The following is a 26,743-nucleotide window of genomic DNA, read 5'->3' on the forward strand; positions in this document are numbered from 1 at the left end:
TTCCTGCCTTGTTGGGGATTAACTGACCATGTAATTGTGGGTTTGTGTCTGGGCTCTCCGTTCTGTCCCATCGATCTGAGTGTCTGCCTCCGTGCTGGGACCACGCTGTTCCGATCTGTAGCAGGTCTTGACAGCTGGGCTTGCGATTCGTCCTGCTTTGTTCTTTCTCGAGAGTGCTTTGGCTATTTTGAGGTCTTCGGTGGTTCCATACAAGTTTTCGGATTATTGATTCTAGTTCTGTTAAAAAACAACAACAACAACAAATAAAACAACAGGTGCTAGTTTTCTGAAGGTTAATTACAAAGTGGAATATGAAACCCTAAATTTTTTTTACTCCATTAAAATCCTTTAGTCTCTGAATGGATGCCGCGCTCCTGCGTAGTTGTGTAACAGTGAATCAGTCCTTTGCAAAGGGTTGGTTCCCTGAGTCAGCACATTTTCCAGATGTTAAGCATCTCTTCGTAGCACGTGTCTGGGGACACGATGAAGGCGGGCCTCTGTGAATAGCTCAGGCAGGGATGTTTGGGCCCCTGAGGGTTCACAGAGGGCATCTGTGTGCCGCTGGGTGTCCTAGCCACCTTCAAGCCTTCTCAGCTGATGCTGAACAGGACAGAGATGAGCCGTGCCTTCCAAGACCTCCTGCCTAACCTACAGATTTGTGAGCAAAGAAAAGGCTCCAAATATTTCAGGTGACTCGTTTGGCTGCCGTGTGCTGCGCAGGGCTGGGTAACCGACAGTCCCGTCTGCCGGCCCCTCCTGGCTTGCCATCCAGTCCCCTGTGACGGCTTGGTAGCACTGGGTCCTTCCCCCGTCCCAGTGGGATCCCAGTCGTCCTTGCTGGAATAGAGGTGCGTTGTGGATCCCTGGAGACGGATCTGCCTTCCCCGCTGTCCTCTGGCCAGCATGGTCATCTATGGACTCAGCAATGTCGATCTGCTGTCACAGCGGCCTGCACCACCGTGCTGCCCTCACCCCCATCGTCCCGAGGGTGGTGGGATGCGTTGGCCAGAATGGGCTCTGCCTGAAAGGACTGCACGGCGCATGGTCACAGCCTCTTGAGGGTGCACGCTGGGACCTTGGCGGAGGCAGGCTGCTCCCACACGCTGTGCAGAACGTTTGCCCCCAGTCCTGCAGCGTCAGACTCCGCTGGTCCGGAGGGCACGTCCTGCATGGGAGCCGGGGCTCTGGGAAGCAGAGGCAGCAGAGCTGGACGCTGGTGGGCGCCACTGGAGGGAGGCACTGTCTCTGAGCCAGTGAGGGCCTCCTCATGCGTTTTTTCCTTTTTTTTTGTTTTTTTTTCCAAAGATTTTATTTATTTACTTGACAGACAGAGATCACAAGCAGGCAGAGAGGCAGGCAGAGAGGGTCAGGGGGAAGGAGGCTTCCCGCTGAGCAGAGAGCCCAATGCGGGGCTCGATCCCAAGACCCTGAGATCATGACCTGAGCCGAAGGCAGAGGCTTTAACCCACTGAGCCACCCAGGCGCCCCAAAAGCTTCCTCATGCTCTGAAGCTCATCTACGGCAGTAACCTTTGGCTTTTTTAGATCAGTTGATGTTAGCGCGAGCAGCAGGGGCAGAGAAGACAGCATCTCAGGCAGACGCCCTCCTGAGCACAGAGCTCAGTGCGGGGCTCCCTCCCACAGCCCTGATATCAGGACCTGAGCTGAAACCAAGAGTTGGACCCTGAGCCGACTGAGCCCCCCAGGCGCCCCTACAGTGGCCTTTCTCTCTGTGTCTGAGTGGGGGATTCCTCTGAGCAGTGGCAGAGTGTCGCAGAGAAGGCTTAAGGTCTGTTGACAGTGAGTTTCTTCCCGGCCCCTGGGCCCCGTCTGAGAAACGAGCTTGCTTATCCTGATGGTCGTTTATTTCGGAGTGTGTCACATGCCTGCTGCGTGCCAGGCTGTGGCCCTGCCTCACAAAACCAGAGAGGATGGGGGAGAGGGACCTCCCTGAAAGACACGCCCACCCCAGTCTACACTCCCCAGGAAGGGAATGAAGTTCCGCGAGAGCCCGAGGAGACTCGTGTTCCTCAGGAGGTCAGGGTGGGCTTCCCGGTGGAGGTGGTGCTGGGGCTGAGATCTGGCGTGTGAAGAAGGGCTCCAGGGCGGGAGGGGGCAGGGTGCCAGGAGGACAGAAATGCCGTGGGTGCGGTGGCGCCGAAGGAACAGGGCTGGGGTGCGGGACCTGGTGTCCTCTTCAGTCCATGAGCAGCTGGGACAGCTCGAGGGGTTCAAGTGAGCCGAGGCGGCAGGGCTGGGGGGACTTGGATCTTGAGCAGCGGTGGGAGGCAGGAGAGGCGGCAGCTGTGCCTCCGGGAGCGGGGCTGGTTGGGGGCGTTTGGTGGTTGTGGTCAGTTTGGAGGTGAGGGTGTGGGGACCAGGGGAGGGGAGGGGAGGGGAGAGGCAAGGTGACCGGTTGCAGAGCTGGGGCTGGGAGGGCGGCTGACTGGTCTTGGCTGACCCCGTGGCGCCCTCTCCTGGAAAGGGTCTCAGGTACGTCCCTGACCGTAGCCTCATGCCAGTTGTGGAGCCTAGAGAGGAAGTGGGGACACTGGGGGCTGAGTTTGGCTCCCCAGCCCCCGCCCTGGCAGGCTGCACAACGGGTGGTGCCATGCGGGGCGTGCTCGGGAGGGGCTGCAGGTGGAGGGACCTCCTGGGGATCCCTGGGCGGTGAAGCTGTGCGGCCCTTCCTGGGCAGTCGCTTTGCCCACTCTGAACCTTAGTCTCTTCGTCTGGGGAAGAGGGAGCTGCTGATGGTGCCTCCACATACCCGCGTGTCCCGCTGTGGACAGGTGAGTTGTGAATGTGATCAAGTAAAGCAGCGTCCCCATCCCATGGTGGGGGAGAGACTGAGCCCTGGAAGGTTCCGTCCTGTGGGAGTTGGCTCGGGGAAGGCGGGGGCAGGCTCCACAGGTGCCCCACTGGGAGGAAGGAGTCGCCACCATCCCAAAGACACCTGCAGGGTCCCAAGTCTAGTGTCCAGCCCCCGCGGGCTCCCCCGCCCACTCCCAGGGGTCACGAGAGCCGGGGGTCACTGTTGCCCAAGGGGGCTGGTGACGTGTGGGAGGCCAGGACCCGAATGGCTCCCATCCCGCAGGAGCGGCCGGGCGCGTGCGGGTGATTGTGCTGGCGTGGTTTACAACAAGTGCTTCCCAGGTGTTGGTGGGGCAGCCTTCCCTGTCCCCCGGTTCTTCCTCTCAAGAGGCAGCGAAGCGACCGGCCACCTGCTCCAAACTCGAGCCTCCCGACTCACCCCGTGAGACCCAGGCCACCGCCTTCTGAGTTGTCTGCTCATGCAGCCTGCAGGAGGGCCGCGGCGTGGAGGCTGTGTGTCCGCCCAGAGGCTTGTGGGCCTCTCCCGGGCCACGAGCGACCCAGGAGGTGCATCAGTCACATGACCCAGACGGCTGCGAGTTCTTCCTCACTCCCACAGACAGTGGGGTGCAGGTTGTTCCAGAACTCTCCTTGGGGATGGTGCGGGGCCACAGCCCTCATGTGTATCAGGCAAGCAAGCTGACTGGTGCTGCTGACTGGTGCTACTGGTCCCAGCAGCCTCCCGAGGAGAGTCTGGTCGGGGGAATCCTCGAAAACAAAACCAGAGTCCAACTGTCTTGGTAAGTGAAGCCTGTCTCTATCGTGACACTTCGGATGTTGAGAATAATTAGGAAAATAGGATTCGAGGGGTGCCTGGGTGACATGGTTGGTGGTGTGTGTGACAGTTGGTCTTAGGGCTGTGAGTTTGAGCCCCATGTTGGGTGTAGAGATTACATAAAAAATAAGAAATCTTAAAAGAAAGGAGTCGACCAGACTTCCAGCTCTAGTACAAAGCTGTCATCATCAACACAGTATGGTACTGGCCCAAAAACAGACACATAGATCAGTGGAACAGAACAGAGAGCCCAGAAATGGACCCTCAACTCTATGGTGAACTCATCTTCGACAAAGCAGGAAAGAATGTCCAATGGAAAAAGACAGCCTCTTCAATAAATGGTGTTGGGAAAATTGGACAGCCACATGCAGAAGCATGACACTGGACCGTTTCCTTACACCACACACAAAAATAGACTCAAAATGGATGAAAGACCTCAATGTGAGACAGGAATCCATCCAAATCCTCGAGGAGAACACAGGCAGCAACCTCTTCGACCTCAGCCGCAGCAACGTATTCCTAGGAACATCGCCAAAGGCAAGGGAAGCAAGGGCAAAAATGAACTATTGGGACTTCATCAAGATCAAAAGCTTTTGCACAGCAAAGGAAACAGTGAACAAAACCAAAAGACAACTGACAGAATGGGAGAAGATATTTGCAAATGACATCAGATAAAGGGCTAGTGTCCAAAATCTATAAAGAACTTAGCAAACTCAACACCCAAAGAACAAAGAATCCAATCAAGAAATGGGCAGGGGCGCCTGGGTGGCTCAGTGGGTTAAGGCCTCTGCCTTCGGCTCGGGTCATGATCCCAGGTGGGATCGAGCCCCACATCGGGCTCTCTGCTCGGCGGGGAGCCTGCTTCCCCCTCTCTCTGTCTCTGCCTGCTTGTGATCTCTGTCTGTGAAATAAATAAATAAAATCTTTAAAAAAAAAAAAGGGCAGAGGACATGAACAGATATTTCTGCAAAGAAGACATCCAGATGGCCAACAGACACATGACAAAGTGCTCCACATCACTCGGCATCAGGGAAATACAAATCAAAACCACCATGAGATATCACCTCACACCAGTCAGAATGGCTAAAATTAACAAGTCAGGAAATGACAGATGCTGGCGAGGATGTGGAGAAAGGGGAGCCCTCCTACACTGTTGGTGGGAATGCAAGCTGGTGCGGCCACTCTGAAAAACAGTGTGGAGGTTCCTCAAAAAGTTGAAAATAGAGTTACCCTATGACCCAGCAATTGCACTGCTGGGTATTTACCTTAAAGATACAAACGTAGTGATCCGAAGGGGCACGTGCACCCGAATGTTTATAGCAGCAATGTCCACAGTAGCCAAACTATGGAAAGAACCTAGATGTCCATCAACAGACGAATGGATAAAGAAGATGTGGTATATATGCACAGTGGAATACTATGCAGCCATCAAAAGAAATGACATCTTGCCATTTGCGACGACGTGGATGGAACTAGAGGGTATCATGCTTAGCGAAATAAGTCAATCGGAGAAAGACAATGATCATGTGATCTCCCTGACATGAGGAATTCGAGAAACAAGACTGGGTCATAGGGGAAGGGGGGGAAATGGAGCAAGATGAAACCAGAGAGAGACAGACAAACCTTAAGAGACAGTTAATCTCAGGAAACAGGGTTGCCAGAGTGGAGGGGGGGCGTCAGGGATGGGGTGTCTGGATGGTGGAAATTGGGGGAGGGTGTGTGTTATGGTGAGTGCTGGGTGTTGTGTAAGACTGACAATTCACAGACCTGTACCCCTGAAACAAATAATAAATACATCATATGTTAATTAAAAAATAATAAAGGAATTGAAAATGGGAAAGGAGAAATGAGAGATGGGGCGGATTCTGGTTTCAGACGTAGAGGCGATGAGCTTGGCAGGGCAGCCCCGAGCCAGTCTGACCTCTGTGGGGGTGCATGTAGGGAGGAGGGGAAGAGAGGCAGCCCCGGGGGCCCGGGGTGGGGGGGCGTGGGCGGGCCGTTGGGGGGCCCTGGGGCCTGTGTCTCCGGTGGGACCGGCCTGCACTCCCTCTTGTGGATGACTGCTCCAGCCTTCAGCACGAGCGAGGAGCGCTGCCCCCTCATGACCCCTCGTGACCACCCTGCCCGGCTGTCCAGGAGTTCTAGAGGTTCTAGAGGTCGGTTCTCAAAATCAGACGAGACACTGATCTGCTGTGACCACGGATCTCTCCAAAGCCCAGGGCTGGGCCCATTTGGGGGGCACCTGCTCCAGTGGATGCTGGCACCCCAAATGTCCTAAAACGATGCCCCCCTCGCTCCCAAGTCCTTGGGGCTTCGCTCAGCCCCTCCTGGTGGGGGATCTGCCCCAGGAGCCCTTCGATTCTGAGCGGGGGACAGCTGCCAGGGCCTCCTCCCTTCCCCTCTGAGTGTCCCCTTCTTTCTGTCACGAGCCTGCTTCAGGACCACACAGACCAGCCCACTGGCTGTCCCTGACCCCGTCCTCTGGTCCCCCAGGAGGGCACCGCCAGGCAGACTGTGTCCCCCGCTCCCAGCACAGCTGCCGGCTTTACTGCACAGGCGTGTGGGAGGCCTCGCAGGGTTTCCCAGAATCTTGTGTGTTTGCACACTCGACGGAGTCGCTCTCGCCCGACGTTAGACTACTTCCTTGGAAATACTTGAGTCATCTACCGAGGACTGTGGGGAGAAAACAATGATTTCTTCAATATCACCCTCCAGAAACGGCCCTGGAGCAGCCAGGGTTGTGGTGAGTCACAGGAGGAGGCCGGGTTCATGGTGGCAACTGCTGCCCCTTGGCCCGGCCAGGCACATCCCAGGGATGCGGCAGGACTGTGGAAGGTTTGAGGAATTCTTACGAAGGACCGTAAACCCTGGAAAGGCAGTAGAACCCCAGGGCCAGGAACGGCGTGGGGGCTGGGCTCCTCACCTACTGATTTGTGACCGGGGAACGTTGCTGAACCAGCCTGTTCCTCAGTTTCCCCATCTAAAGATGGGTCCTGACAGAGGCCTGCTCACGGGGTCTGGCAGTGACCCTGGCAGCTGAGTGCGTCAGGGCGCAGGGCTGAGGGAAGCCGCTGTGTTCTGGAAGGGAGGGCCCGCATCGGCCTCGTCCCAGGCCACATGCTGGCTGGTCCAGGGCCCTCGGACAAGGGTGACAGGGGAGGGAGTCCTGGTCCTCCCCCCGCCTTTCCCGCTGTGCCTTGCCCCGGGTTAGGGGGCACCGGGACTTCCCTACAGTGGCGGACCCCCTCCCTCCCTGTCCCCCATGGTGGCCGTCCCCCAGGGGTCCTCTGGCCCCGACCACCATCATCAGTCCCTGCGGATGGACAGACGCAGCTTCCAGCCCACACTCGTGTGTTCACTTAGCCGTGGCTGCCCGTTCTCTGCTGTTTGGAGCTAAAGACAACTATGAAAGGGTTAAACTGCGTTGGGAGTTGAAAACTGTCGGTGGGTGAAGTGGTGGCTTTGGGGCATCAGGGGAACCTTGTACTCAGCTTGATGGCGTGGAACCCTTGTGTGGAGTTTCCTGCTGGCGCCGGAGGACCCTGGGGTTGTCCCGACCAGAGGAGCTCACGGCCTTGTTCAAGTCTTAGTTCATAGGGAACTGGGAGCCCAGTTCTGAGGATGACTGGGGTGAGCGTGTTGTCTGGCCCCGGGGTTTTAGGGAGGTCGGGCCCCTGCACCACTGCTGTTGGGGCTCTGAACCCGTAGCCGGAAACACCGTGGTCTGTGCTGTGCTCTCAGTGCTCACGACTCCCCCAAGTTCATCTGGGAACCTGATCCCTGATGTGAGGGCATTAGGAGGAAGCCTATGGGGTGCCCGGGGTGTACTGGGGCCCACAGGGCAGCAGGACGTGGGCCCTTACCCCACCGTGCCGCCCCAGGACGCTGAGCAGGGCAGGTCTGTGGTGTTTGTAGCCGCCCCAGTGGACAAGCCGCCGGTTTGCTTGGAAACTCTTGAGCGATGCCGCGGCCGTCTTTAAGAAAAAACACCGTGGGGACGCCTGGGTGGCTCAGTTGGTTAAGCAGCTGCCTTCAGCTCAGGTCATGATCCCAGCGTCCTGGGATCGAGTCCCACATCGGGCTCCTTGTTTGGCGGGGAGCCTGCTTCTCCCTCTGCCTCTGCCTGCCATTCTGTCTGCCTGTGCTCGCTTGCTCTCCTCTCTCTCTGACAAATAAATAAAATCTTAAAAAAAAAAAAGAAAAAGAAAAAACACCGTGACCTTGAAAGGACAGGTTGTATGTCAACGGGGAGGGGAGAGCAAGCTCTTCTCTCCCATCTTACTGCGAACGGCGCGTGCTGCTGGTGGCTCGCAGACACTGCCCCGGAGCTGCTGGGACCCCACGGGGAAGGGGTGTCGATCCCATTTCTGGGGCTCAGAGCAGGACCCGGTTTGAATCCTGGCGCGTCATATTGTAGGTGTCAGGGTCGTGCTATCACCTGCGAGGTGAGGGCGACAGTGAACCCCCGGACGGGGGTTGTGTTTGTGGGTCATACGTGTGGCAGAGCGTGTGGGTTCACGTCTGCTTCTGTCTGCCTGAGGTGGTCAAGGACACAGCTGAGCTGGGGTCGGAGCCCGCCTACCCCGAGACCCATGCTGCCGACTGCCGTCCTGTGTTCGGGTGACGGCCATCCCGAGCAGGCCCCGTGCACCGTCCTGAACACCGGCCGCTCCTGGCTGCAGGTGGGGGTGCGAGCTCCGTCTCTGGACCTCCCCCTGCACGTTCCCCGGGCCCAGACCACACATCCAGGGGCCACCAGGAGCCAGGCTGGTGGCCCCATGGGCGCGCAAACGTGGTAAGTGCGTCAGGACGCTTACCAAGCATGGGGACTCACCCAGGCTGCTGCTGGCCACCTGCCCAGCAAGCTGGACCTGCCTGTTTTCCTGGGAATGTCGTCACTTTGGCACTGAAAATTGTCAGTCTTGGGAACGTCGCCAGTGCGGGCCGACTGGGACGGTCGGTCAGCCGACACGGAAAGTAGGCAGGGCCCCCTCGAGGTAGGGCCCCTCAGTGCCCCAAGCGAGAACCTGACAACCCAGAAGGAAGCTGCTTTGATTTGTGTAAGCATGTCCGTACTCATGTCCATCTGTGTCTCTCTCTCCCTCTCTCTCTCCCTCTCTCTCTCTCTCACACACACACACGCGCGCGCACGTCTGAGGAGGGGGAGGGGCTCCACACTTTCAGGACTGGGGCTGCCCAGGGGCTTCATCTCGGTCCCCAGAAGGGCAGCTTCTGTGCATGGACACTGCTGTCTGGAGGCAGGGGACTCAGAGGAGGTGGATGCCCGCCCCCTGCCCCCCTGTGCCCCTCCACTCTCCCTGCACTACTCCTGCCCCCAGCCCCGGGAGCAGGTGTCCACGTGCTCGAGGTGGGGTTGCTTTGCAGGTGGCGCCCACTTGTTCTGAAGGGGAAGTTCCTCTGGTGACGAGCGTGGTGTGTCCCACGGACGCTGGGCGGATGCTCTCACGCCACTTCCTCTCCCCGGACCACAGCTGGGGCCCCGGGCCACAGCCTCGGGTTCTCCTCTGCAGACTGGGCCACCTTGCCCACCGGAGGTCAGTGGGGGTTGTGTCATGGGAGCCCCCGCCCTGGGCTTTCCACACACTCCTCCCATGGAGGGGAGTGTCCTCTCTGTCCTCCGTGGAGGCCCACTCATCCCTCCTCCCTCGGCTTGAATGTCTCCCATCCGCAGAGCCCCGGGGTCCTGGCAGCGGAGCTGGTGCCTGTCTCGGGGGTGTCCTGGGCAAACCCTCAAACACTCCTCCCGGACTGTGGTTTTTGATAACCGTTCACCTACCGTGAACCCCCCCCCCTTCTCCCGCACACAGCGCACGTGAACTGCAGCAGAGGCACAGAGTTGTGCCAACGTCACCACGGTCTGATTCCAGAACATTCTCAGACCCCCCAAAGAGAGCCCAGGCCCAGAAGCAGTCCCTCCTCTGCCCTGCCTACCCCCGCCCCAGCAGCTACCAGTCTCCTTCCGTTTCTGCGGCTTTGCCTGTTCAGGACGTTTCACACAGGTGGAATTAGACAGGACGTGGTCTTTCGTGCGTGGCTCCTTTGGCCGCGGGCAGTGTTTCCAGAATTCACCCTGAGGTAGCAGGTGTCAGCGGTCATTGCTCTCAATCACAGCCCATCGCACGCACAGACCTCATCTGTGTGTCTGCTTCAGGAGACGGACGCGTGCTTGTTCCCACGTCTCCGCAGTTACGAGCAGAGCCGCTCTGAGGACACGTGGACGCACTGCGGGGGGACGTGCTCTCCGTCGTCCGAGTGGCATTGCTGGGCCACACGGTGAGACTGTTTTTACCTTTTTTTTTTTTTTTTTAAGATTTTATCTATTCATTTGACAGACAAAGATCACAGGTAGGCAGAGAGGCAGGCAGAGAGAGGGAGAAGCAGGCTCCCCACCGAGCAGAGAACCTGACGCGGGGCTCAATCCCAGGACCCTGAGATCATGACCTGAGCCGAAGGCAGAGGCTTTAACCCACTGAGCCACCCAGGCGCCCCTAAAAGTTTATTTTAAAATAGAGTGAATGATGATTTAGGTCGGGTCACTGTTCCAGATAGTCCCCCAGTTTCCTAGCCCCTTTCACGGAGTACTGAAGGCCAGTTCGCCCACCTGCTTACACCCCGAGTTCTCATTCTGTGGCTTGGGGACACGGAGCTGCTGGTTCTTAGCTGGGGGCGCTGTGCAGCGCGGACACCCGTCCCATCGCTCATTCATCAAGTTTTCTTAACCATCTTGGCCTCGTTCTCTCAGACAAATAGAAAAGTGTCAAACTATTTCACTGACATTTGTTTGGAAAAGCCCCAGAGGAGACTCCGCGGTGCTGTGTGGACCTCCCACGCGCGAATGCGGCGTCCGCTCGCTGATTCAAGCCCTGCCTTCGCTTCGAACAGTCCCGACGTTCTCTCCTACGCACACTTGTATTGGTTTTCTGGTGGGGACTCTTGGCCACTGGCTTTGTTGCAGTCGCGGGACATGTTTTTTTCTGGGTTTTGTTGACTTCTGTGTTTTCTGTGTCTGGTCACCAGCGCCTTCTGGACTTCATCAGACACTCTTGGGCGTCTCTAAGCCACAGTGTCACACCGTCCGCAGACACCGGGTGGGTTTACCCCCATGCTGCCGCGGCTGGACCTTCCAGGTTGGTGTCAAGCAACCGCGCTGGTCGCGGGCCTGTGTGTCACGCGTCTGCCTTCAGTGCTGCTAACCGAGGGTCTAGGAGTCTACGTGTCAAGGGAACATGCCTGTGTTTCACAACTCTTTGTCCTATGTTGCCGTGTCTAATGTTACTGGAATTTCTAACAGATTAAAACCATACAGTTATTTTCTAAGTGAGCCTTATCACAAAAACTTTTTTCTTTTCTTTTCCAAATGTTGCTAAGCCTTTAGTTGTCCAGGAGGCCCGAGTGACATGAGAGCCTTCCCCTGAAGGGAACTGTGAAGTTTAGGACAAAGCAGAGCCCCAGCTCGGCCTGTGGACCCCGCTCCCGGAGCCCAGATGCCGTGGGGCCGCCTTCAGCATGGACGCCCAGAGCTCCCAGGAGGGAAGGGGTGGTGGGAGCTGGCAGGAGCATTGGGCATGTTCAGGGGAGGGTTGGTGAGGACAGGGTGGGCAGTCCTGGGCGGAGGGCCTCTGTGTGGGGATGGAGGCCATGTGGGCAAATCCGAGCTTCCAGGCTGATGCCTGGGTCTGGATCCTGACCGTCGAGCCTGGCATGTCTCCCCCACCACCCCCAAGCTGTCGGCGCCAGCCTGCCCCTCCTCCCGGGCGTCTCTTGGTGGACAGTGACCCCTGCGCCCACACCATCCTTCCCGCCAGGCAGCCCCTTGATGCCGCCTTCCCAGGGGACAGGGGCCTGCAGGCCAGCCGGCCCGAGTCCCGTGGGGGCCCAGCACACATACAGGCCTGGCCTGAGGAGGAGTTCACCACGTGTTTATTGGATAAAGATCACAGAAACGATGGCCCTGGGTGCTCTCCACTCAGGAGAAGCGGTCCCTGTGGGAAATCAGGTATATTCTCGGCCACGTGGGTTTGAGTGAGTTAAAGGCACGTTCGAGGAGGCTTGTTGCTGGGGGACAGGGGACTCCTCTTCCTCATTTCCTCACGGCCTCTGGCCCCGGATGGGGGTAAGGGCCCGCCTTCCTTCAGGGCAGGACTTCCACCGTGGACCCCGCCCGTGCCGCTCACACCAGGGGGATGGGGTAGGAGGCACAGGCTGCCAGGCCACACATGTTCTTCCCGCGCTCGATGAGGAAGTACCTGGGCAGGCAGAGGAAGCTGGGGCCTGGCCGGGCTCCCTCCCCGCTGTCCTCTCTGCGGGGCTCTGCTGCCCCCCAACCTGACTTCAGGGCTGAGGGCCAGGAAACTGATGGCCTGACTCGGAACAGCTTTCCCTCCCCTCCCTCTGGCTGCCATACTGTGTGCACTCCCACGGTCCCCACAATTTACCGGGGCTCCCTCTCAGCCCCATGCGATGGAGCCCCTTGAGGGTGTGCACCAGGGTTCCCCGTTCCAGCCCCTGGCCCTGGGGTCCGCGGGAAGCACGTGGCCTGATCTCAGCTGACCTGCCCTCCCAGCTGCCCGCTCCGTGCCGCAGGGCTGGCTCCGGGCTTAGCCGCTACAGTCCCGCCCACTGACCCTTCTGGGACAACGGACCCCGTTCCCGACACGGTATCATTGGGATGTGGGGCCCAGGACAGGAGAGGCGGGCACGGCGGTGTCTCGGGTGTGGGGGTTCAGCCTCGGGCTCCTCCCCCAGGGCTCCATGGGGGGCCCGGCTGAACCCCGGCTCAAACGCCATGTCCCTAAGCGGGAGAAGACCCCCAGGCCCCCAGACCCGAGCGATGATGCCCCTCCCTGAGCGTGGGGCCCAGAAGCTGCTTACCCATTCATCCCCCACTGGGGACCCCAAGAGTTCTTCACGATCCAGTAGGGTATCCCGTTTTGCTCTCCGTACCCAACAGCCAAGACCGCGTGGTTTACTTTATCCGGAGTTTTATGACAGGAAGTGCTGGGAATGGGGAATAGAAGAGGTGGGAGACACAGGAAGGAGGCTGCAGCCAGATGGCTCGGCCCCTCCCCCAGAGGCCCCCCGTCCCCCACCCCAGGCTCTGAGGCGCTGAGTCCCAGGGCGGGGCCTGGGGGTGTGGAAGGTGGGGAGCCTGAGGTGCCAGACCCTGTCCTCAGGAAGCTGCGTCTGGTGGGGAGCGGCCTGGTGGAGGCCACCCATGTGGGGTGGTGACTGAGGGCTGAGGCGCCCCCAGGAGGGCGTCAGCGCAGCAGGAATGGGGGTCCCTGGGAGGGCCCCTCAGTGTGGCGGCGGCGGCCCATCGGGGGTGGGGGCTGTTTCCCTGGGAAATGGGCTCGGAGAAAGAAGGCCCCAATCGCCAGGGTCCCCCACCCAGCTGACTCTGGACCCTGGGGCGTGGGGGACGAGGATGAGGCAGAGGCCGGCATGGCCAGAGAGCTCGGCGTGGAGGACGGACTGGCGGGGATGGCACGAGGACACATGGGTGAGCGCACACTTCTGAGTGGCGGGTCTTGGGCAGCGTGGGACAGGGAGGACCCTCCGCGGGAGAGGCCTGGGACTCGGGGGCTGCACTCATGATGCGGGACAGGCGAGTGCCCGGGGGCGAGGCTGAGGCAAGCCCATTCCAGAACCGAGGTGGGAAAGCCCCCAGCCCTGACCGCGGGAGCGGCTCCTCCGTCCTCCAGCCCTCCCGCCCTCCCACCTGCTCCTCTCAATGGAGGTGGCCGCGGCCCTGCAGGCTGGGACCTCCCGCCCTCCTCGCCCGGCCAGGTGGCTGTGGGGTCAACATGAGCAGTGTGGGGGGCTAGCCCTGCCCAGCCCACGGTCGCCGTAGGGACCCCGGCTCACCTGGAGTAGACACCTTTCCTGTACATCATAAAGTCACTGGTGACCTCGAAGGCGAAGCTCACGGGGTTGTATAGGGCCACGGCCTCCACCATGGCCTCCTCATCATTCTGCGGACACAGCCCTGTCACCACTGTCCCCGCCACCGCTGCCCCCGCCCCCAAGAACGGCCCTTTGCCCTGAGGCAGGGATGGGCGCCCAGAAGGAAGGGAGAGAGGGCTGTGTCCACCGGGCATCCACCCCCTCCTCACAGCAGGTGCGGGGCGGTGTGGAGTGGACAGGCTCCTCTGGGTTCCTTATGTGGCTACGGGTCCCTCCTCCGAAACCTGGCTCCCCCGTGACCTCCCGCTGCCGTGCCGGTCTGCAGGCCCTCTCTTCCCAGAGACACCCCTGCCCCCACAGAGCCCCCTGTGGTCCCCCCGCCCTGCCCCCAACATCCCTGCCCCCACACACAGAGTCAGCAAAATCGACCAATCTGTCCCCCTGGCGGCGTCCTAGATGGAAGCCAGCCTCGTGGAGTGCAGCCGCGCTTGCTGACCACCCCGTCACGCGGGAGCTGTGAACGCCACACTTGGGGCTGTTCGTTAGCAGCGTAACCGTGTGCATTCACACGCGATGAGTTTGCATTCAGTCCCTTCCACACAGGCTGACATCACACACGTGTTCACACCCTCCCCCACTGGGCGGGCCCTGCTGCTTGCATTTCACAAGGGAGAAAATGGACCTGACCGGAGCCCTGCCCAGACTCAGGTCTGAGCCCGAGTGCCCGGTGCTCGCCCTGCACTCTGTCCCTTCCGCCTGCTGCCTCGGGACGCCACAATCGTCCAAGACCTTCCAGTCCTGTGACCTGCCGCTGGGACAGGCCGCCCTGCCGCGCCTACTGGCCATCCGACAGCAGTGGACGCCGGGCTCCTCGCGGGAGCACATGACCCATCCCAGGGAAGGCGCGTTACTCACGATGGTGATGTTGGCCACATCCTTCACGAAAGCGATGGCCTTGCTGGGCTGGAACTTGCAGTCACTGTCCTGTTCGGGGAGCACAAGTCAGGGAGGCTTGGCCCCGGGCTGAGACCTCGGGCCTACCCCGTGCTGTCTGGTGATGTCGGCGGAGCCAAAGTGCTGAGTGCGGGGCCAGGAGATGGGGTCACTCAAAAGGGAGTCAGAGTCATCCTTGTTCTCAAGGCGCTCACAGGGACGACATGGCCTGGCTCTGGCTCCTGTGGAGGGGGGCTCGCGGAGCCTGGGGGACCTGGTGAGAACCATAGGTGGGCGGGAGCCTGCCTGGTGGGGGAAGGGAGCACTAGTCTCGGGGTGCAGATGTGCGCAGACACAAGGCAGGTGCAGAGCACGTACACGGGGGCAAGAGGATGTGCTCCCGAGACAGGAGAGAAGGTGGGGATGGCGAGAGGCATGACCTGGTGTCTGTGAGTGAGCCAGCAGCTGGGCTGGAGCCCAGGATTTATGGGGGGCGGCACAAGGCAGGTGAGTGTCAGAGCAAGGTCTGGGAGACCAAGTGGTGGCCCCGGGAGAGTGGGATGAAGGAGGCAGGGTCACGGACGGGCCGAAGGAGCAGGTGTGGGGTCTCTGATGGCTGACGGGCAGAACTCAAGGGAGGGTCTGGACCACCCCTGACTGTGGCCAGCAGGTTCTGTGGGGGCTGGTGGGGCTCATTAGCAAGGGGAAATGCTGGTGGAACCATGGATTTGGGGGGAGAGACAGGGTCATGGACAGGCCGGGGTGAGGTGACAAAAGGCCTGGGACAGAGAGGGTACAGGTGCTGGAAGGTGTGGTCAGCGTGAGAGTGACCGCACGGGCAGTGCTGATGGATGGGGAGGGCAGTGGACGCTGGTCCCTCGGTGCACCTGGCAGGAGGGCACCTGGGAGAACGGGAGCCACAGGCGGACGGGAGGCCGCAGGGCTGGTGAGGGGGTGTGCTCCAGGGAGCCAAGGAGACGAAGAGCGAACGAGGGGATGGTTCTGGTGGGAGGGGCCGTGCTGCAGCTCATGGGGACGAGCAAGACGGGGCTGGGCAGCCCCGCAGGCCGAGGCCGTGACGCCACAGCTGCTGGGATTACCTGGCCCTTGTAGGGGTAGCTGTCTTCCCCCATGATGCCCTTGTTGTAGCGGATGTACTCGAAGGCCTGGCTGGGGAGGCCCCTGCAGGAAGCACAGACACGCCCCCTGCTGGCCCCAGTCGTGGCGGCTGCAGGGGCGGGAGGCCTCCACTGGGCCGCACCCCACAGACCTGCGAGAGACACTGCAGTTTCTGGATGGCCACATGGACCCACCCAGCAATGGGGATTCACCACCACTGAGCCCCCACTGGGCCCCGACCAGCAGGTGCTCCACAGACATGACTGCCGACCCCTCACATCCACCCTGCGGGGCCGATGCCGTCATTTCTTGGGGCTCAAAAAGGCTGAACGACTTGCCCAGGGCCACTCAGTGGAAGCCAGAATCCGCGCATGGCTGTCCGGCCACAGCTCCCGGCACCCCGGACTCCCACGCCGGCTCCCAGCACCCAGCACCGTGACCCAGGGCTCGAGGTTTCCGGTCTCTGTGGCCAGCCAGCATGTCCGGTCCTTGCGCCCAGCTGGCTGCCGCATCCCCAGGGCCCAGCTGCGGAGCAGGTGCTCATGGAGCCGGGGCGCCCCTTCCCCGGACTGGGCCACGGGGGACGAGGGGCTGAGTCCGGGAGGGGTGGGCCGGGTGTGTGCGTGGGCCAGGATACAGCCTCAGACTCCAGCCACGCGAGCAGGGAAATCCCCGCGACCATTTTAGGAACGGGCCAGGAAAGCATGTGCAGTGAAGACAGGCCTTCAGGCACAAACACATCACCACCCCAACAGAAAGGTCCCTCACAGCCCGGGCCGGGCTAGCTTAGAGCTCCCCACGAGCGGGAAGGCCAGCCAGACACCTGTGTGTGGATCTGGCTGTGGGCCCTGGGGGCGGACAAGGCCGCCTGCATGGGGGCGGCGGGGGGACACCGGGGGGGGGGAGGGTGGAGTTGGGGACCACAGCTCGGCCCCATTCTGGCTGTGGGACCCCAGGCAGGTGAGGGGACCGCTTTGGGGCAGCAGGGTGGGGCCGCGGTGGGGCGGGTCTGTGGCTGGACGGGACAGGGCCGATCCGTGGGCAGGAGCGGGGCTCTGGCCACCCCCAGTCGGGACGCACCCTTGGCAACCGTGATTGTTGAAGTCCTGGGCACAGTCCACCAGCTGCTGCTCCGCCTGCAGGGCGCACGGGGGCCATGAGTGGGGGCTCTGGCACTGGGCGCTGAGCCGTCCCTGCAGGCACGCGCCCGGCCCTGACAGCACCGCGTCAAGATGCCCAGAGGTCAGGGCCCCGAGGACGACTCCGCGGCCGTGGTGTGGCAGGAGGGGCTCAGTGGCGGTGAGGGCTCGGCCGGCCTCCGTGTCGAGTGCTGCCAGTTGTGGGGCATGGGGGGGGGCTCTCGTGCCCAGGGAGGCCGGGGGGGGGGTGGCAGCAGACAGGCCCAGCGGGAGACCCTGCTCTGCCTCCCCTCACGGCCCTCGCCCACCACCTTCCCTTGCTCTGGGGTCAGCAGCTGGACACAGAGCCCCAGCCCCTCTCGCAGGGCAGCGGGGGCAGGGCACAGCTCCTAGAGGCCTGACTGCTGGGCTCTGCTCTCTCAAGGCCCCAGGGGCCCAACATGGACCTGCTTGACCCCTCGGAAGCGAGCCCTGGGCTGCCCCCTCAACGGCCTCATCTGTTTGCAGGAAAGTGTGCGCTCCATTCACAGGCCGAGCAGCCATGAGGCAGGGGTGCCTGATGTCTGCTGAAACGGCCTCCCTGCCTGAAGCCCTGAAGGAGCCCGAGGGCCCACCCGGCCCTGTCAGGCGTTGGGGCAGAGCAGTGAGCGCGGCAGGTGACCCCAGTGCCAGACTGCTTACCAGAGACAGCAGCTTCCCAGTCTGGATGGCGATGGCGGACTCCAGGGCCCCCGTGGTGGAGAACGTCCAGCAGCTGCCACAGCCGCCCTAGAGAGGCCAGGGTCAGGGCTGGGTTGGTCGTGGGGACACCAGGACGCAGGCCCGGGAGAGCCCTAGGCTCCCGTCCACACATGGGCCTGTGCGGCCAGGGCCCTCCGTGTGATGGCTGAGGTGACCTGCTTCACCAGCGCCCACCCTGTCCCGGCCCCGCGCGGACCAAGCCCAGCGCCCATCCTGGGGGCTGCCGGCTTTCCTTCTGGGTCTGAACGTTATGTTGGCTCCTCTTCTCCCCAGGGTTGCTCGGAAGGACTCACTCATTGAGTCCTGTTCCCAGAGCCGTCTCTGCCACCGCCCCTGCACCAACGTCATCCCACCCGCACCTCCTCAAGCCCGACACCTGCCTCGGCCGGGCCCGCCCTCCTCCTGTCACTGTCCAGGGCCAGGCTCTGGACGTGAGGGTGGGGCACCAGAGCCCACCTGCCCGGCTCCAGTCACTGCTCTGCCGCGTGCCAGCTGTGCAAGCCAGGGGGTCCCCTCCCGCCTCCCACCCTCTGCCCCATCATCTGGAAAACAGGGCCACGTGCCTGCCTCCCAGGGCCATTCGAGGCCCAGATGCGGTCCTGCCCACTCATCGTCTCTTCTCCCCGCTCCGTTCTGCCTCCCGAATCCCGACACCACCGCCCTTCCCTGCCTCAGGAAGTCAGTGTTCTCAGCCTGCTGGCCTCCCTCCTGGCCTCTTCGTCAGCACGGGGACAAGCGTGTGCCAGGGTCTCGGAGCGGTCAAGCTGTGGGCCCGGCCTGGCCGAAGGAGGCAGAGCAGGCCGAGTGCCTGGCACTGGACTGGGAGCAGAGCCCCCCGCCGGAGTCCGCTGTGTCCTGTCTGCTGGACGCTGGGCCACCCCTCACCCTCCTTTGCTCCCGTGACATGAGAAGTCCCCGAGGGCCTGCCAGGCTGACATGGGATCCCGATGCCCTGTGTGCACCTGCATGGTGGCCACGGCGAGATGCCCCACGGGCCTCTGTCCAGCCCCTGCCCCCCGGGTGGCCCCTGGGAACATTCCTGACGGACATCCCTGCCTCCTTGCCCAGCAGTGAGCAGGCTCAGGCTTCCTCACTGAAAACCCACTGCTTTAAAGTGTTGTGGGATCCCTGGGGCGCCGGGGGGCTTGGTCAGTTAAGTGGCTGACTCCTGATTTCAGCTCAGGTCATGATCTCAGGGTTGTGAGATGGAGCCCCGGTCAGGCTCCCCACTCAGCAGGAGTCTGCTTGGGATTCTCCCTCTCTCCCAAATAAATAAAATCTTAAACAAAAAACCCAAAAAAACTGTCCTGAAATTCTTAAATGGTCTAAAAACTATGACTAGGTAATGGGGGAGAGGGCGGCTCTATCCTGCCCCTGATGCTGGGAGGAGTCATTCACTGTGGCTCCGGAGCTGGTGTAAGCGTCCAGCTCTCTCGCGGGCTCCAGGAAACCCCGAGCCTGGGAGGATAGGACACTGTGTCCCGGCTTGAAGGTCAAGGAGAACACGCTTCTCAGGGAGACTTTCAGTGGGAAGGCCAGTGTTTCCAGGAGGGTTAACCTTCACCTCGCATTTTCTGGGGCTGAGAGGATGGCGGTGTTCTGGAGAAGGCCGCTGCCCTCTGCCTTCTAGGGGAGGGACACAGTGGGCAGGGGGCAGCTGGGGGCGCTGAGACCGAGAGCAGAGCCAGCCGCTTGGTCTGCAGTCTGTGGGTGCAGAACATGGGACACATGCTGCTCCCTGCGGCCACAGCACATCTCAACGGCGGGCGTCTGCTCACTGAACACCGGCCGCCATCCGGAGGGAAGCCACTGGGAGGGGCCTGGGGCCCCACCTCTGACGGGCACAGGGAGGAGGACGTTTCGGGTGACGCTGAGACCGGGGTCAGAGGGAACGGCGAGCACGGGGGTACAGGTGAGCTGTAGTCCAATAAGGGGGGTGTCTCTTCCCCCAGAGCATGAGGTAAAACCTCCCACCTTGCCGAGGCAGCAGCAGGCAGAGGGATGACAAGGGAAGGCAGTCGGGGGTCTTCCGGGCTTCGCCTCCCGCTGTGTGGTCTGCGAACGTGGCTATTTCACGGGGAAGGACCAGGGTGGCTGCCCTCACCTGATTTTTCACTGGCGACACGAACTTTCCTTTCTTCCTCCAGTCCACGGAGGGCGGGTAGGGACCCCTCCCCCGAAGGTAGTTACCTCTGGTGGCGGAGCAGTTCTGGAAGGACCAAATACAATTTCAGGGGAACGGAAACTGTTTTGACAGAAAAGTGTGCAACTAAAATGGAGCCATCACGAGAGCATCGGAGAGCCCGTGGCTCTAAGAACCACTGAGCCCCCACCTGCCGGGTCAGATGCTCTGGGAGCCCCGCTTGGGGCTGAGGGCCGGGAGCCAGATTTGACAAGTCAGAAAACATGCACCCGCTCGATTTTAACTTCACACAAACAGCGAGTGACTGTAGCAGGACCCCTCCCCGCACGGTATTTACGGTGGATTTGCCCTAAAAGGCTACCTGTCGTTCACCTGAAATTCACTTCTGTTTCGGAAATTGTTTTAATTGTGCATCTGTATTTTCTCCGGCCACCCTAAGTTTGGGGCACCCGTGGCTGAGGCCAGGGCCGTGGACTGAGGAACCGCGGGGAGCCGCCTCTGGTCCCCCAAGAACCCGGGCCCCGCTGAAGTCGGGCGGGACGCCGTCTGGCTGGAAGCCGGGCGGACTCTGAACTTGTCCCAAAGGTCCGAGTGGAAAGAGCCAGATTTGCTCGCAGGGAATGACACCCACCTGAGGCTCCGACCAAAGGTACTTGCTTTCTATTTCCGCAAAGCTCAGGTCGGAAAACTGGTTCAGCCCCACTGAAAAAGAGAAGGAAAAACAAAAAAACCAGAAGAGGAAAAGAGGCGCTCAATGAGGCCGTCCTGAAGAAACAGGGAAAACCAAGAACCCCCAGGCCGACCTGTGTCCTACTTCCGGCTGCGGCCCCTGGCCCCCTCACAGGTCTTACACGGAATTTAACGACTGTGCCAAGGCCAGTGCTCTCTGGGCTTCAGAAGTACACGTGGTGGGGCTGGTCCAGGGTGTCCTGTGAACTCCGCCACCGCCCAGAGCCCTACCAGCTACACTGAGCCTCAGAGGAGAGCAGCGGGGCCAGAGCCAAGGTCAGCTCGGGCCGGCCTCGGGCTGGGGCTCTGACCGTCCCTCCACCCTAAGTCCCTGGCGCGCCCGCAGTCACGGCTGGTGTCCTTCCAGCTCTGAGACGCGGCTGCGAGGAGCCCGGAGGAAGGGCAAGCCCACGGTACTTTTAAATGTGTGGTTCCCAGCGTTGTGGGCCCTTATCCTCCTCCAGTTGCTGACAAAGGTCTGCAGCCTGTGCTGGTGCTCCTCTGAGCTGTATTTCTTTTGGTGCTAAAACAGAACACAGCAGCGGTAAGTCGTGGAAGCAAGGTCCAGCTCACCGGGAGACAGTGCATTCTCTAAGAGGAGGGACGGAGGCGCTCCTTCCGGCCCGGTTCTGGAGCCCAAGCCGCCTCAGGACGCAGGACACGGTGGCGAGTCTCAGCTGCGGAAGTCAGGCGGTTACAAAGCCCACGCCTGCCTCCGGGGACCTGCGGGCAGCCGACACCACGCACGCAGGTGCCCGTGGTCGCCCGGCGGTCCCACAGCCCCTGGTGGAGAGACATATGCCAAGTGCAGGCCACGTCGGGGCACGGCTCCGCTCTCTGGCGAAACCCCCTTTTGCGAAAGCATGTGCACCCGTGTCCTCCAGCTAATTCCGCGCCAGCATGCGGTGTCCCTGAATACAAAGTATGGACGCGGATCCCAGGCCGGGAAGGCTGCTGGCCCGCTTCATCACCAGGGACAACGGTCCGGAGGGCGCCGACCTAACTGGACCCTGCCCGCTCGGGCCAAGTCCCGGTCCCCAAAGCCCTAGGGCCGTGCGGTGGGAAAAGCCTTCCCCACACCTCCGATCCGGCCCCGTCGGGTCTGACAGTGTGCAACGGGGCATGAAAACCATCAGGAGGAAGCGGAGCACTGACCTGCGCCATCCATGACTTAAAGTGAACTTTCTCTGTGAAAAGAAAGAGAAAAGAAGAACAAAATGAGGCCGGGATGCCTGGCCACGAAATGGGACCTTCCGCCAAGCAGGCACCTTGGAGCCGATTTGCATTTCAGGAAATGGGGCGACGCGGAAGGTACTGAAAACGGTGTCATCTGGTGTAGAATGCAGGGGGGACCGGCTGTCCCGCGGGGGCGGCAGGAGCGAAGATGACTACGGACAGCAGGCCGGGGGGGCCCCCAAGGCCCCGCATCCTCGTCTACTGCTGCTCACGCGACGGCGCCTGGACAGTTCAAATTCACTGAAGTGTGTGTTCAACAACAGTGTAGTTTTCTGTTGATCTATTTCAGTACAAAGTCAGTTTAAAAACCTAACCCCTGAGGGTCCGCATATTTTTTCTTCAAGGGACAGATAACAAGTACTTAGACTTCCCGGTGTCCGCTGTCGGGACCCTCTGTCCCAGCAGAGAGACAGGTCGCAGCAGCGGGCTGGCCGGCCGCTTGTGGAAGGGCCCCTGGTTACCTGCCCTTGTGTAGGTCTGACTTATCTAAAACTTCATGCTCAATTTCAACGGCCACAAAGAATGTACTCCAGCTTACGGAAATACTGTCATTTTAGTTGAAAATTAAAAAAAAAATTTTTAAGTAGGTTCCACACCCACCGTGGGGCTTGAACTCACGATCCTAAGATTAAGAGTTGCATGCTGTACTGACTGAGCCCGGCACACACCCCCTAAACACTGTCACTTTAAAATAAGACAGCCACATCCTCCTCCTAAAGCCAGCTGGGGGAGCCCAGGCCCCTGCTCCGACACCCACCGTCAGGAACACGGACATCAGGGAGCGCGCGTTCACACCTGAAGCCCGGCTTCCCTTTCACACAAAGACAGGGGCAAAAAGTAGACACTGAAATTATTCTTACTTCCTGCGAGTCACGCATCTCTGAACATTGTATGAATTCGTCCTGAATCGAGTAACCGTCGTGAACACCCCGGCTGATTAAAGTATTTCAGTATATTCCTCATTATGAAAAGTAATGGCCAAACATAAAAAGGAAACTTGTATCAGGAACGCATCCCTGGGGCCTGGGGGGCTCTGTTGGCTGAGTGTGACTCTGTTCCGGCTCAGGTCCCGATGTCAGGGTCATGGAGTCGAGGTCAGCCTCATGCTCAGTGTGGAGTCTGCTTGGGAGTTTCTCTCTCCCTTTGCCTCTGGCCCTCCCCCTGCCCCCCCCATACTCTCTTTCTAAAATAAAGAAATAAATCTTTAAAAGAAGAAAACAATGCATCTTTTAATAAAGCCAACGTGACTTTATGACTAAACCTTCACAGACGTACAGATTCATGGTGAATATTTCCTATTTTTTTAATGGGTCAGAATTAATTCTGGTCTTTGTCTTGTTTTTTTTTTTTTTTTTTAAGATTTATTTGAGAGAGAGAGAGCATGAATGAGGGGGAGGGGAGGGTCAGCGGGAGAAGCAGGCTCCCCGCTGAGCAGGGAGCCCCGTCCCAGGACCCCGGCATCATGACCTGAGCTGAAGGCAGACGCTTCACGGAGCCACCAGGCACCCCAGTCTTTGTTTTTTTGCAGGTCAAAGGACAAATTACTTCTTGCTTCCTGGAACGGGAGGCGATTTTTAGAGCAAGGTTTCTCAATTCCTACGCCTCGAGCACATGACGCCCTGAAACCCCATCAGCTGATCCCTCGGGGAGGTCCTCTCCCTCATTTTCAGTTTCCTTGAAGAACCGACCACAGTTTCGAAGACTATCACCGTCTGTCTTTCTTGCCACCTCTGATGTGCTTAGAACCACGCACTCAGATTTAGGAGGAAAGAGAGGCACAGAGCAGGTTTAGCAGAGGATGTTTGTGAAGGGGCTGGACACGAATCCCCTCTCTGTGTCCACAGTCACTTGGAGTCTCTGTGTTTCCCCGGGGGCCCCCCCTGCTCCCCAGGCTGGAGTTCATGCACTCAGCACTCTGATTTCCCTTTGCGGGTCACACATCCATCCTGGGAACCAAGCTGCATCCGTTCACCCTGGGAAAGAAAGGCCCTACCCAGAGTACGATCCTCCGGAGATCGTAGGGTCCCTAATCCCGGTTACCGGGCCCTGCCGTGGCCGATGGCTGCTGAGGAGGACAGACCTCAACCCAGCGGGATTTCAGGCAACCGGCCAGCCTTCACCTCTGGGATATTTCAAAAGCCACAAGCAGATGACAAGCCCGGACTATTTCTCATTCACAGGAGGTCAGTGGAAGAAAGAGCCGAGATGCTCCTGAACTGGGCCAGAAGGATCTGCTGGTGGCCCAGGGCCCCGGCCTCAGACAGACCCACTTCAGATCCACGGGAACTTCTGGAAGGAGGATATTTGTGGATGCCTGGTCTGGGGGACTGTGTGGGCAGCGTGGAGAACGGGGTCGGCAAACAATGGCAAGCTGAAAAATGGTTTTCTTTATACTTTCAAAAGATGGAGGAAAACAGAACATTTGGTGAGACCAGAGAACAACCTGCCTTGAAATATCAGGGTCCACAAACACAGGGTTAGCGGAAACGGCCTCGCTCCCTGGTTTGCACTCTCTGTGGCTGCTCTCAGTGCGCAGGTGGGGAGCTGCTACACACCCCGCGTGGCCCAGAAAGCAGACAATGCTGACCATGGCCCAGCCAGAGAAGGTTCCCCGGAGCCCTGCTCTGGAGTCAGGATACCTTTGGTGCCGACACACCGGGGTGAAGCTGGGGCACTAGGTTTCCCTTAGGTTGGGGCCGGCCTGGAGCTGCCTGCCTCCTGCCCCCCAGGTCTGCAAGACTGGGCACCTTTCTTGTACCAATGAGTGGGGGGAAGGGGATTCTGAACCTCATTGACCTTCACCCTGTCCGCAGGCTGTTCTCTGACAAGCCTTGTTGGTGCCCAGGGTGAGTAGGGTGGTGGTCTTGTGAGCTCAGAGCCTGCGGGTGGGGGCCGAAGGTGGGCAGCAGCTGGGAAGGAGGAAGACCCACAGGGCAGAGCTTCCAGGCTGGGGGGGGGGTGCCTAAACCCCAGCAGGGGAAGGGGTGCAGGGACACCTGGACCGGGCAGGGTGCAGGTGGCTCGCAGGGGAATCCTGGTGTCTGAACTCACCCAGGGTCACTTGGGAAAACGCCCTCAGAACAGATGTGGCTTCTGCAACAGGCCAGACAACCCATTTCACAGAAAAACTCTCGCGGCGCCCAAGGGGATCCCCAGGGACCTGCCCGAAAGGCTGGAAAGCCCCTGCTCACCCTGGCAGGGGGCATCAAAGCCCTCTATGTCCCCAGGCTGCCCGAGGACGCAGCGGGGGCTGCGGGCTTCTCTGGCATTCCAGGCCCTGCAGCCGCCTGCGCTGGTGAGACCCCGGCCCCCCTCACCTCCCCCCCTCCCGCCCCCCCTTCCTCCGGTCATGCAAGACGCCGACGGACACCTCCCCCTCCTCCCGACCCCTCCTGTAAGGCGGCTCACCCTCCCGGGTCCCCACGCGCGGAGGCCCCTGTCCTGGGGCCGCGGAAAGGCCTTGCCCCGCTGCGCGCAGCCGGGTGACCCCCACCCCGCAATCCTCCAAGGACCGAGCCGCCCGGCTAGGCCCTTTTCCCGCGGCGCCCCGTTCCCGTACCTAAGGAGCTCGCGTAGACGTCGGTGGCGCCGCAGGCCGGGGGTCCTAGGAGCCCCGCGGCCGCGCACAGCAGCGGCAACACGACCCACATCCTGGCGGCTCCGCCCGCGGACTGGCTGTGAGCGCGGGGAGCCAGGCCTAGGCGGCTGCGGGGGCGGGGCTGGGATCCGGGGGCGGGGCTCCGCGGCTGCGGGGGCGGGGCTGGGCTCTCGGACAGACCTGCGCGCGGGGCCTCACCTGCGCTCAGCCGCCGGCTCTTGCTGCGGTGCCAGGAAAGCGCGCCGCGGGCTGGCCTGGGTGCTGCGGGGGCGGTCACGGCCTGATCTCGCCTTCTCCCTGCACGCCGCGACCCCGACCCCCGGAGCCCCCTCTCCCTGCCCGCCTTGGCCCCGTCCCCGGTGTCGCCGTCTCCCTTCCCGCTCCAACCCCCGGAGGCCCCCTCTCCCTGCCTGCCCCCGCCCCCACCCCCGAGCCCCCATCTCTGGTCCTCCTTAAGCACGTTCCTCTTGTCCCTTGTCCCTTGCGCCTTGGAATGAACTTACAGGTAGAGGAAGGAGACGGCCGGTTTTTTGGTGAGGCGCCCCCTGAGCCACCCCCGCAACAGGCATCTTAGTCTTTCTGATGAAAAAGTCCTATGATCGGCTTCGGGGCTGTCGGGCAAATCTGCAGAAAGGAGGAAGACCATGTACGGGTTTGCGTATGACAGAAACAGAGAAGGAGGAACCAACACTTCAGGCTAAGGGCGCCAGCCCTGTGGTTGCTGGGTGGGGGGTGGGGGGTGTGGGGCGTTCAGACCACCTGCAGCCGAACACCCAGGGCCGGATGTTCACCGACATCCTCACCCAGCAGAGCGCAGGTGGCTGACCCCTCACCCCGACTCCCATTTTGCAGATGGGGAAACTGAGGCTCCAGAGCCCAGGGTAACTGATGCTGGAAACGAGCAGGGAGCTCCCTCGGGGGCGCGGCCTCACATAGACACTCTGCTAAGGGCAAAAGGCAATCTTAGCTTAACATTATCATGACTCCACAGGGGCCTGTGAGTCTACTTTAAACAGAGAGATGCCTTTTGAAACTTCCTTTATCTCAACCCTCCAAGATATATGTTAGCAATCACCCCCAAAGCATATGGCTCCCGATACATATCTGCAGGGTTCCCTGACTAGGCTTTCACTAGATAGTAACAAATTACCTTTTCTGACAACAGCTGGCCTCCTGAAGGTCCTGGAAACCTGCTTCCAAAATCCTTAGTGACATACATGGTCCCTAACCCCTCCCAAATTGAAAGTGCATAATAGGCCACTCCTCACGACCCCACGCAGCTCTTTCTGCGCACGTGTGGGTCCTGTCTCCGCGCTTTCACAAAACCACCTTTTTGCACCAAAGACGTCTCAAGAATTCTTTCTTGGCCATGGGCTCTGAACCCCAACATTTTCCCATAAGCTTAACTTCCCTAGTAAGTGTGCAGACGGGGGCGGAGTCAGGTGTGATCTTTCTGCTTTTCTGCAGCCAGAGGCATTTTGGTAGGTAGGTTGGAGCCCTTGGGGCCACTTGTCTTGTCTCCGTTCTCTGCCC

General features: G+C 60.5%; 1 protein-coding gene across 2 annotated transcripts; it reads right to left on the reverse strand.

The window, feature by feature from the left end:
• Positions 1 to 360: 360 nt before the first annotated feature.
• Positions 361 to 25,324, reverse strand: CTSH (cathepsin H). Of its 2 annotated transcripts, XR_007128526.1 has the most exons (13): positions 25,172 to 25,324; positions 21,532 to 21,563; positions 20,794 to 20,899; positions 20,279 to 20,349; positions 19,609 to 19,713; positions 17,445 to 17,531; positions 16,705 to 16,760; positions 15,606 to 15,687; positions 14,488 to 14,556; positions 13,534 to 13,640; positions 12,541 to 12,666; positions 11,707 to 11,915; positions 361 to 371 (listed from the first exon to the last, which is right to left on the reverse strand). XR_007128526.1 is itself a non-coding variant. In XM_047735913.1 (12 exons), the coding sequence occupies exons 1-12, from the start codon at positions 25,260 to 25,262 to the stop codon at positions 11,840 to 11,842; spliced, it is 1,008 nt and encodes a 335-aa protein (XP_047591869.1). In that variant the 5' UTR covers positions 25,263 to 25,324; the 3' UTR covers positions 11,573 to 11,839. The 2 variants fall into 2 exon arrangements, 1 of the variants encoding a protein (XP_047591869.1); XM_047735913.1 differs by lacking the exon at positions 361 to 371 and having other exon boundaries at positions 11,573 to 11,915.
• Positions 25,325 to 26,743: the final 1,419 nt, after the last annotated feature.

The sequence above is a fragment of the Lutra lutra genome, chromosome 7 (assembly GCF_902655055.1).
Source record: "Lutra lutra chromosome 7, mLutLut1.2, whole genome shotgun sequence".
NCBI lineage: Eukaryota > Metazoa > Chordata > Mammalia > Carnivora > Mustelidae > Lutra > Lutra lutra.

What these genes read in the sequence shown, in the direction of transcription:
- CTSH (XM_047735913.1), bottom strand. Translation starts at nt 25,262, where the DNA reads ATGTGGGTCGTGTTGCCGCTGCTGTGCGCGGCCGCGGGGCTCCTAGGA. An exon ending in TGGGAACCACACATTTAAAA is followed by an intron (nt 20,350 to 20,793) that starts GTACCGTGGGCT and finishes TCTCTTTTTCAG; the next exon opens with TGGGGCTGAACCAGTTTTCC. An exon ending in ATGTGGCCAACATCACCATC is followed by an intron (nt 13,641 to 14,487) that starts GTGAGTAACGCG and finishes CTGTGTCCGCAG; the next exon opens with AATGATGAGGAGGCCATGGT.